Source organism: Oncorhynchus keta, unplaced genomic scaffold (assembly GCF_023373465.1).
Source record: "Oncorhynchus keta strain PuntledgeMale-10-30-2019 unplaced genomic scaffold, Oket_V2 Un_contig_8159_pilon_pilon, whole genome shotgun sequence".
NCBI classification, from domain to species: Eukaryota; Metazoa; Chordata; class Actinopteri; order Salmoniformes; family Salmonidae; genus Oncorhynchus; species Oncorhynchus keta.
Window position 1 is genome coordinate 101,300 of NW_026289890.1, and position 11,168 is coordinate 112,467.

The window sequence follows — 11,168 nt, forward strand, 5'->3', positions numbered from 1 at the left end:
TCTCTCTCTCTCTCTGGTCCACATCAAAACTCCTAAACACACTGCAGACACCCCTCACCCCTCTCCCCCCTCTCTCTCTCTCTGGTCCAGCTCAAAACTCCTAAACACACTGCAGATGGATGGACACCTCACTCCATCTCTCCCCCCCACCTCTCTCTCTCTGGTCCACATCAAAACTCCTAAACACACTGCAGACACCCCCTCACACCTCTCTCCATCTCTCTCCCCCTCTCTCTCTCTCTGGTCCACATCAAAACTCCTAAACACACTGCAGACACCCCCTCACACCTCTCTCCATCTCTCTCCCCTCTCCTCACCTCTCGTCCACATCAAAACTCCTAAACACACTGCAGACAGCTCTCACACCTCTCTCCATCCTCTCCCCCTCTCACCTCTCTGGTCCACATCAAAACTCCTAAAACACACTGCAGACACCCCTCACATCTCTCCATCTCTCCCCCCCTCTCTCTCTCTGGTCCACATCAAAACTCCTAAACACACTGCAGACAGCCCCTAACCTGAAGAGGACCCACCCACACACCTCTCTCCATCTCTCTCCCCCTCTCTCTCTCTGGTCCATATCAAAACTCCTAAACACACTGCAGACACAGCCCTCACACCTCTCTCCAGGATCTCCCCCCTCTCTCTATCTCTCTCCCTCAATCTCTTTGTACAGCTGACAGGTTACGAGGTGAAACTCATCTGAAGCCTCACTGAATTGAACCTCCTCCCAGCCAGGACCATATGATTGTAGAATATAAAGAGCCAAGTTCAGGAGGGGACTTCCATTATGGGGAAGGACTGAGGATAACCCCCCCACACCACCCCCGCTCCATTAAGGGAAGGACCCTTAAAGAGAGAGAGATGGATGGAGCTCTACACTGAGGATAACCCCCCCCCCTACCACCCCCAGCTGAAGAGGACCCTTAAAGACACAGCATGATGGATGGAGCTCTACACTGAGGATAACCCCCTACCACCCCCAGCTGAAGAGGACCCTTAAAGACACAGCATGATGGATGGAGCTCTACACTGAGGATAACCCCCCCCTACCACCCCCAGCTGAAGAGGACCCTTAAAGACACAGCATGATGGATGGAGCTCCACACTGAGGATAACCCCCCCACACACTGAGGATACCCCCTCCCCCAACACCCCCAGCTGAAGAGGACCCTTAAAGACACAGCATGATGGATGGAGCTCCACACTGAGGATAACCCCCCCCCCAGCTGAAGAGGACCCTTAAAGACTCAGCATGATGGATGGAGCTCTACACTGAGGATAACCCCCCCCCACACAGCTGAAAAGGATAAAGACACAGCCCCACCCCCCACACTGAGGATAACCCCCCCCCACCCCCCAAAATCCCCCGTTCTGAAATCTTTCTTCAACGTCTCCACCATCTCAACACCCCTTAAATCATTTTAACTGGGCTTCTGGAGATTTACTTAAGGAGGGGAGATTGGCACAGGGACCTTAGTTTGGATCCAAAATGGCACCCTATTCCCTATATAGGGCACTACTGGCAGACCAGGGCCCTATTCCCTATATAGGGCACTACTGCAGACCATGGCCCTATTCCCTATATATAGAGCACTACTGCAGACCATGGCCCTATTCCCTATATATAGGGCACTACTGGCAGACCAGGGCCCTATTCCCTATATATAGAGCACTACTGGCAGATCATGGCCCTATTCCCTATATAGGGCACTACTGGCAGACCATGGCCCTATATATAGGGCACTACTGCAGACCATGGCCCTATTCCCTATATATAGGGCACTACTGGCAGACCATGGCCCTATTCCCTATATATAGGGCACTACTGCAGACCATGGCCCTATTCCTTATATATAGAGCACTACTGGCAGACCATGGCCCTATTCCCTATATATAGAGCACTACTGGCAGACCATGGCCCTATTCCCTATATATAGAGCACTACTGCAGACCATGGCCCTATTCCCTATATATAGAGCACTACTGGCAGACCATGGCCCTATTCCCTATATATAGAGCACTACTGGCAGACCGTGGCCCTATTCCCTATATATAGAGCACTACTGCAGACCAGGGCCCTATTCCCTATATAGGGCACTACTGGCAGACCATGGCCCTATTCCCTATATATAGGGCACTACTGGCAGACCATGGCCCTATTCCCTATATATAGGGCACTACTGGCAGACTGTGGCCCTATTCCCTATATATAGAGCACTACTGGCAGACTGTGGCCCTATTCCCTATATATAGAGCACTACTGCAGACCAGGGCCCTATTCCCTATATAGGGCACTACTGCAGACCATGGCCCTATTCCCTATATATAGGGCACTACTGGCAGATCATGGCCCTATTCCCTATATAGGGCACTACTGGCAGACCATGGCCCTATTCCCTATATAGTACACTACTGGCAGACCGTGGCCCTATTCCCTATATATAGAGCACTACTGGCAGACCATGGCCCTATTCCCTATATATAGAGCACTACTGCAGACCATGGCCCTATTCCCTATATATAGAGCACTACTGGCAGACCGTGGCCCTATTCCCTATATATAGAGCACTACTGCAGACCAGGGCCCTATTCCCTATATAGGGCACTACTGCAGACCATGGCCCTATTCCCTATATATAGAGCACTACTGGCAGACCATGGCCCTATTCCCTATATAGGGCACTACTGGCAGACCATGGCCCTATTCCCTTTATATAGGGCACTACTGGCAGACCGTGGCCCTATTCCCTATATATAGAGCACTACTGGCAGACCATGGCCCTATTCCCTATATAGGGCACTACTGGCAGACCATGGCCCTATTCCTATATAGGGCACTACTGGCAGACCATGGCCCTATTCCCTTTATATAGGGCACTACTGGCAGACCGTGGCCCTATTCCCTATATATAGAGCACTACTGGCAGACCATGGCCCTATTCCCTATATAGGGCACTACTGCAGACCATGGCCCTATTCCCTATATATAGAGCACTACTGCAGACCATGGCCCTATTCCCTATATATAGGGCACTACTGGCAGACCAGGGCCCTATTCCCTATATATAGAGCACTACTGGCAGACCATGGCCCTATTCCCTATATATAGAGCACTACTGGCAGACCATGGCCCTATTCCCTATATAGGGCACTACTGCAGACCATGGCCCTATTCCCTATATATAGGGCACTACTGGCAGACCATGGCCCTATATATAGGGCACTACTGGCAGACCAGGGGAGGGAAGAGGACAGAACAGGAGGGGACAGAAGGGGAGAGGACAGGAGGGGAGAGGAGAGGAGGGGAGAGGACAGGAGAGGAGAGGAGAGGAGAGGAGGGGAGAGGACAGGAGGGGAGAGGACAGGAGAGGAGAGGAGAGGACAGGAGAGGAGGGGAGAGGAGAGGAGGGGAGAGGAGAGGAGGAGGAGGGGAGAGGACAGGAGGGGAGAGGAGAGGACAGGAGAGGAGGGGAGAGGACAGGACAGGAGGGGAGAGGACAGGACAGGAGAGGAGGGGAGAGGACAGGACAGGAGGGGAGAGGACAGGAGGGGAGAGGAGAGGAGAGGAGAGGAGGGGAGGGGAGAGGACAGGAGGGGAGAGGAGAGGACAGGAGAGGAGGGGAGAGGACAGGAGAGGAGGGGAGAGGACAGAGGGGAGAGGAGAGGACAGGAGGGGAGAGGAGAGGACAGGAGGGGAGAGGAGAGGACAGGAGAGGAGGGGAGAGGACAGGAGAGGAGGGGAGAGGACAGGAGGGGAGAGGAGAGGAGAGGAGGGGAGAGGACAGGAGGGGAGAGGAGAGTACAGGAGAGGAGGGGAGAGGAGAGGAGGAGACGAGACAAGACAAGACGAGAGTAGAAAAGTGGTAAGAGATGTGTGTCTGCTCAGACATATTTCCAACTCAATTGTCACACAAAGAAGGGTCTGTGACTGTTCATACGGATGTGCTGGGTGAAGCTAGAAGGGTCTGTGACTGTTCATACGGATGTGCTGGGTGAAGCTAGAAGGGTCTGTGACTGTTCATATGGATGTGCTGGGTGAAGTATGCTTGGTTATATATATATAATCTCCATGGAGAAATGGTTTCTGGGTAAGTGGATGGATCACGTCCAGACGGTGGGGTTAGGATCTACATCCTGAGAGAGAAAACATCCATAGAGAAATGGTTTCTGGGTAAGTGGAAGGATCACGTCCAGACGTTGGGGTTAGGATCTACATCCTGAGAGAGAAAACATCCATAGAGAAATGGTTTCTGGGTAAGTGGAAGGATCACGTCCAGACGTTGGGGTTAGGATCTACATCCTGAGAGAGAAAACATCCATAGAGAAATGGTTTCTGGGTAAGTGGAAGGATCACGTCCAGACGGTGGGGTTAGGATCTACATCCTGAGAGAGAAAACATCCATAGAGAAATGGTTTCTGGGTAAGTGGACGGATCACGTCCAGACGGTGGGGTTATGATCATATGTGTCTACGTCCTGAGAGAGAAAACATCCAGTGACTTCCCTCTGGCTCCTCTGAGACATGACGGGTTATCTTGTGCACCAATGGGGACAGGGGATTTAAAAGTCCCATGTATATATATATATATTCTAAACTGTAGTTTTGATTTCATATAATCCTATTCCTGCGTGTAACACGAATCCATCATTCAGACACACTGAAATTCTAACCAGTCAGAGTACAATGATATCTAATCATTCAATTGTTTTGACAACGGATTAGTTCAAAACAAACCCACGTTTTCTGCCTCACGAATCAATCCTAACCTTTACACGTCTCATCCGTCTTCACTAAAGGCTCAGCTGGAGAGCCCTCTCTGCCCGTTAACGGAGAACGGTTACCTCATTTTGAAGATGACGGCCTCTGTATAACGCTCGGGCGCACACGCTTTTAATGATTCGTGACTTCTCCTCCCTCGCGGAGAGCAGAGTAAAGGAGTCGGTCCTTTCTGCACCTTTCTCCGAGAAGAGGGAGGTGTTGAATTCGCTCGGGAAGGCGAGGGCTGAACGGTAGTTTACAGAAAGTGGTTGCTACTGCACCGCGACAGACCTGAGGTCGAACCGCTCGCTACTCGACGTCACAATGGAGATTCATCCGAGGAATTCCCTCACTACGGAAACGGAAGCATCTGGAGCGTGTTAGTTTACAACGGGAGATGAAGATGTATGGCGCGAGCGCTCATGATTTAACGATGTAAATAGTCTATGGGGGAGTCTGTCTGTGGAGCGGACACGTTTTATGTCTGGAGAAGAGAGAGACAGACAACCTTGTTCCGCGCTGACGGCTCCGTTGAAACCCTCTATCTAACCTGGTCAGTAACGCATGACCGAAAGACAGACAGACAGACAGAGAGAGACAGAGAGAGAGAGAGAGAGAGAGAGAGAGAGAGCATTGGTTCAGTCTTCCACGCTAGCTGGAGGAGGCACAGAGAGGAAGGAGGCATCTATCTACGTCTATCCAAGTTGCTCAGCAGCTCCGTGAAACACAATGCCCTCGTAGGAGCTGATATGCAGACGCGTTGTGTAGGAGACTCGGGAAAAGGGCGTTGAATAAAGTAAGGAATATGTGATGTTTTTGTAGTATATTGTACCGTTATAATACAACAGTATTACACGCATTGATTGGTGTATTATTTAATGCATAGAGGTAGCCTAGCCAAGATAAAAAATAAAATATATAAAAATAACACAACTGTTTGACTCGGGTTATTTTCCTTTATTGTAGCAAGTGCGCACAAGCGCGGCGTGAGATGTTGAGGGAAATCCAACGTGATGTTGTAATGTGAAAGACGCAACACGTTACTAAACGACCAGAGTGTGTGATCTCATTCAGAGACACTGTATAATTTACCTGTTGTGTCATGTGATAAAGCACCCCCATTTCTTCCTGTATTTGTTTTGTTCTGGTTCTGGTTCCTGAAGGGAATCGATTAAGGAGGAACCCGTTATGATGTCTGACTGTCCATGTTTTCTCTCTCATAGCAATGAGGGGATTCAAACTGCTCTCTCTCTCTCTCTCTCTCTCTCTCTCTCTCTCTCTCTCTGTCTGTCTGTCTCTCTGTCTGTCTCTCTGTCTCTCTCTCTGTCTCTCTGTCTCTCTCTCTCTCTCTCTCTCTCTCTCTCTCTCTCTCTCTGTCTCTCTCTCTCTCTCTCTCTCTCTCTCTCTCTCTCTCTCTCTCTCTCTCTGTCTCTCTCTCTCTCTGTCTCTCTCTCTCTCTGTCTCTCTCTCTCTCTCTCTCTCTGTCTCTCTCTCTCTCTCTGTCTCTCTCTCTGTCTCTCTCTCTCTCTCTCTCTGTCTGTCTCTCTCTCTCTCTCTCTCTCTCTCTCTCTGTCTCTCTCTCTCTCTCTCTCTCTCTCTCTCTCTCTGTCTCTCTCTCTCTCTCTCTCTCTCTCTCTGCAGGTACTTCTCCACTCCCCAGTCCCTTCACCCCTCGCCAGACATGACGGGTCAAAGCCTGGAGGAGCTGACAGCAGCCTATGAGGATCACACCGTGCGCATCAACGTGGGAGGGTTCAAGAAGAGGCTGTTCTCCAACACTCTGTCTCGCTTCCCGGAGACCCGTCTGGCTCGGCTGCTACAGTGCCAATCGAAAGAGTCGATACTAGAACTCTGCGACGACTACGACGACACGGAAAAGGAGTTTTATTTCGATAGGAACCCGGCTCTCTTCCCTTACGTGTTGAATTTCTACAACACCGGGAAGCTCCACGTCATGGCAGAGTTGTGCATCTTCTCCTTCAGCCAGGAGATCGAGTACTGGGGCATCAATGAATTCTTCATCGACTCGTGTTGCAGCGGCGCCTACCACTGCCGAAAGATGGATCCCGACCGCGCGGAGGACTGGGACGACTGCCGGAGCGACGAGGGCAGCACCACGTCATCGTTCGACGAGATTCTAGAGTTCTACAACGACGCCACTAAGTTCGATAAGCAGCCGTTGGGGAGCGTCCGGAGGCGCATCTGGTTGATCCTGGATAACCCGGGTTACTCCGTCGCCAGCCGAGTCATCAGTATCCTCTCTATCCTGGTCGTGTTGGGTTCCATAACCGCCATGTGCATGAACAGCATGGCTGAGTTCACCCTGGTGGACAGGGAGGGGACGCCGCGAGGACCCCAGGTTTGAAACGGTGGAACACTTTGGTATCGGCTGGTTCACCTTGGAGCTGGCGGCCCGGTTCACAGTCGCCCCAGATCTGATCCATTTCTTCAAGCATCCGTTGAACCTCATAGACCTCGTGTCGATATTACCGTTCTACCTGACGCTCGTCATCGACCTGGTGGCCGAGAGCAGCCCGGCGCTGGCCAATCTGGGGCGCGTGGCACAGGTGCTACGCCTGATGAGGATCTTCCGTATCCTGAAGCTGGCGCGTCACTCCACGGGTCTGCGCTCTCTGGGCGCCACGCTGAGAAACAGCTACAAGGAGGTGGGGTTGCTACTGCTCTACCTGGCGGTGGGCGTGTCTTTCTTCTCCGTCATGGCCTACACCGTGGAGAAGGACAGCGAGGACTTCTCTACCGTGCCGGCATGCTGGTGGTGGGCCACGGTGAGCATGACCACGGTGGGGTACGGAGACGTGGTCCCGGTGTCTATAGCCGGCAAGGTGACGGCCTCGGCCTGTATCCTGGCAGGCATCCTGGTGGTTGTGCTTCCCATCACACTCATATTCAACAAGTTCTCCCTCTTCTACAAGAGACAGAAACAGTTAGAGATCGCTATGCGCAGCTGTGACTTCGACCAGGAGATCAAAGATAACCTTCCCTCTGTCAATCTGAGGAACTACTATGCACACAAGGTGAAATCTCTCATGGCCAGTCTGTCCAATATCAACCGGAGTTTACCCAGTGAACACAGTCTGAACGAGATGTCAATACATTAAGATCTGAGGATCAACAGACTGCCCCTCCCCCCCGTTGGCCTTATAAGGACGTGACCGAAGGAGAGGAGAAACGTGGTGCAAGAGGTAGAGCTGTTTCTGTGTAGACCTTGTCATTGAATAGAGCTACAATGGGAAGCTGAAGTTTAGTTTGACTGACAGGCGAGGGAGGGAGTGGGCGGGCCAACCAACATCACAACCTTTCTATTGGGAGAAATCTCATCGAATCCTCTCTCTCTCTCTTTTACGTTCTTCTCAAATCCTATTGGATGAGAAGGCCAGAGGCCCTTCCCCTCTGACCTTTCTAATCCAATGGGCTTTTCCGAGGAGAGAGGACACAAGGAATCAAAGAAAAACAATGGAGATTCTCCCAATGATTTTCCTCTTCCACCTTTTCATTCACCTCAAGTGTTTTAACAGTGTGGTTCATCATCAGACAGAAGAGAAGCCGATAGTCTGACAACATAATCTACTGCCGTGGTGTGTTGGGGTCTATTCATTAGGACGGACATTAACAAGTCTTCAATAAAGGACACAGTGCAGGACAAGTCACAACCCTAGGACATGGGGCTTCATCACTAGGGGTCAACCCTAGGACATGGGGTTCATCACTAGGGGTCAACCCTAGGACATGGGGCTTCATCACTAGGGGTCAACCCTAGGACATGGGGTTCATCACTAGGGGTCAACCCTAGGACATGGGGCTTCATCACTAGGGGTCAACCCTAGGACATGGGGTTCATCACTAGGGGTCAACCCTAGGACATGGGGCTTCATCACTAGGGGTCAACCCTAGGACATGGGGTTCATTACTAGGGGTCAACCCTAGGACATGGGGCTTCATCACTAGGGGTCAACCCTAGGACATGGGGTTCATTACTAGGGGTCAACCCTAGGACATGGGGTTCATTACTAGGGGTCAACCCTAGGTCATGGACTTCATCACTAGGGGTCAACCTTAGGCCATGGACTTCATCACTAGTCACTAGGGGTCAACCCTAGGACATGGGGTTCATCACTAGGGGTCAACCCTAGGACATTGGGCTTCATCACTAGGGGTCAACCCTAAGTCATGGACTTCATCACCAATCACTAGGGATCAACCCTAGGACATGGGCTTCGTCACTAGGGGTCAACCCTAGGACATGGGCTTCATCACTAGGGGTCAACCCTAGGACATGGGCTTCATCACTAGGGGTCAACCCTAGGACATGGGGTTCATCACTAGGGGTCAACCCTAGGTCATGGACTTCATCACTAGTCACTAGGGGTCAACCCTAGGACATGGGGTTCATCATTAGGGGTCAACCCTAGGTCATGGACTTCATCATTAGTCACTAGGGGTCAACCCTAGGACATGGGGTTCATCACTAGGGGTCAACCCTAGGACATTGGGCTTCATCACTAGGGGTCAACCCTAAGTCATGGACTTCATCACCAATCACTAGGGATCAACCCTAGGACATGGGCTTCGTCACTAGGGGTCAACCCTAGGACATGGGCTTCATCACTAGGGGTCAACCCTAGGACATGGGCTTCATCACTAGGGGTCAACCCCAGGACATGGGGTTCATCACTAGGGGTCAACCCTAGGTCATGGACATCATCACTAGTCACTAGGGGTCAACCCTAGGTCATGGACATCATCACTAGTCACTAGGGGTCAACCCTAGGACATGGGGTTCATCATTAGGGGTCAACCCTAGGACATGGGGTTCATCAGTAGGGGTCAACCCTAGGACATGGGGCTTCATCACTAGTGGTCAACCCTAGGTCATGGACTTCATCACTAGGGGTCAACCCTAGGACATGGGGTTCATCACTAGGGGTCAACCCTAGGACATGGGGTTCATCACTAGGGGTCAACCCTAGGCCATGGGGTTCATCACTAGTCACTAAGTGTCCCCTAAAGTTTAGTCATTGTGATTTTGTCCAAAGTAGAGCTTTTCTCATGTTCTCCTGTTATGAGGTACTGTTGATGTGTAACTGTTGTACTGCAATGAGATGATCAATACAAGATTGATACAATACATATTGATACCTTCAGATGTCTGGAATCCCATATTAAAGATCAATACATATTGATTCCTTCAGATGTCTAAAACCCATATTAAAGATCAATACATATTGATTCCTTCAGATGTCTAGAACCCATATTAAAGATCAATACATATTGATTCCTTCAGATGTCTAAAACCCATATTAAAGAAACAGTAAGTGGTTTTGTTCCACAGCAACGACCCAAAAATATCAGTTTCATTCAAGACCAAAGTGAGGATTCTCTTTTAGAAAGAAATATTGAATTCATACAAAAAGAAAAGAGCAGGTGTAAACTAATATTCTGTCCGGTCAGTATTGAGTTCGGCCTATTGGAACACCTCATTCACCTGGTTAGCCTATCATGGAAAGAGCAGGTGTTCCTAATATTCTGTCCGGTCAGTGTATCGGCCTATAGGAACTCCTCATTCACCTGGTCAGCCTATCATGGAAAGAGCAGGTGTTCCACAGGGATTCTGTCCGGTCAGTGTATCGGCCAAGGTTGGAACACCTCATTCACCTGGTTAGCCTATCATGGAAAGAGCAGGTGTTCCTAAGGGATTCTGTCCGGTCAGTGTATCGGCCTATAGGAACTCCTCATTCACCTGGTCAGCCTATCATGGAAAGAGCAGGTGTTCCTAATATTCTGTCCGGTCAGTGTATGGCCTATTGAACTCCTCATTCACCTGGTCAGCCTATCATGGAAAGAGCAGGTGTTCCTAATATTCTGTCCGGTCAGTGGATCGGCCTATAGGAACTCCTCATTCACCTGGTCAGCCTATCATGGAAAGAGCGGGTGTTCCTAATATTCTGTCCGGTCAGTGTATCGGCCTATTGGAACTCCTCATTCACCTGGTCAGCCTATCATGGAAAGGGTGTTCCTAATATTCTGTCCGGTCAGTGTATCGGCCTATTGGAACTCCTCATTCACCTGGTCAGCCTATCATGGAAAGAGCGGGTGTTCCTAATATTCTGTCCGGTCAGTGTATCGGCCTATTGAACTCCTCATTCACCTGGTCAGCCTATCATGGAAAGAGCAGGTGTTCCTAATATTCTGTCCGGTCAGTGTATCGGCCTATTGGAACACCTCATTCACCTGGTTAGCCTATCATGGAAAGAGCAGGTGTTCCTAATATTCTGTCCGGTCAGTGTATCGGCCTATAGGAACTCCTCATTCACCTGGTCAGCCTATCATGGAAAGAGCAGGTGTTCCTAATATTCTGTCCGGTCAGTGTATCGGCCTATTGGAACACC

General features: G+C 50.5%; 1 protein-coding gene across 1 annotated transcript; it reads left to right on the forward strand.

The window, feature by feature from the left end:
* Window positions 1–4,812: 4,812 nt before the first annotated feature.
* LOC127926751 (potassium voltage-gated channel subfamily S member 2-like) lies at window positions 4,813–9,914 on the forward strand. The gene is given in 3 exon segments (XM_052512291.1): window positions 4,813–5,557; window positions 6,403–7,107; window positions 7,109–9,914. Coding segments are annotated over 2 exon segments (1,437 nt in total). The 5' UTR covers window positions 4,813–5,557; window positions 6,403–6,442; the 3' UTR covers window positions 7,881–9,914.
* Window positions 9,915–11,168: the final 1,254 nt, after the last annotated feature.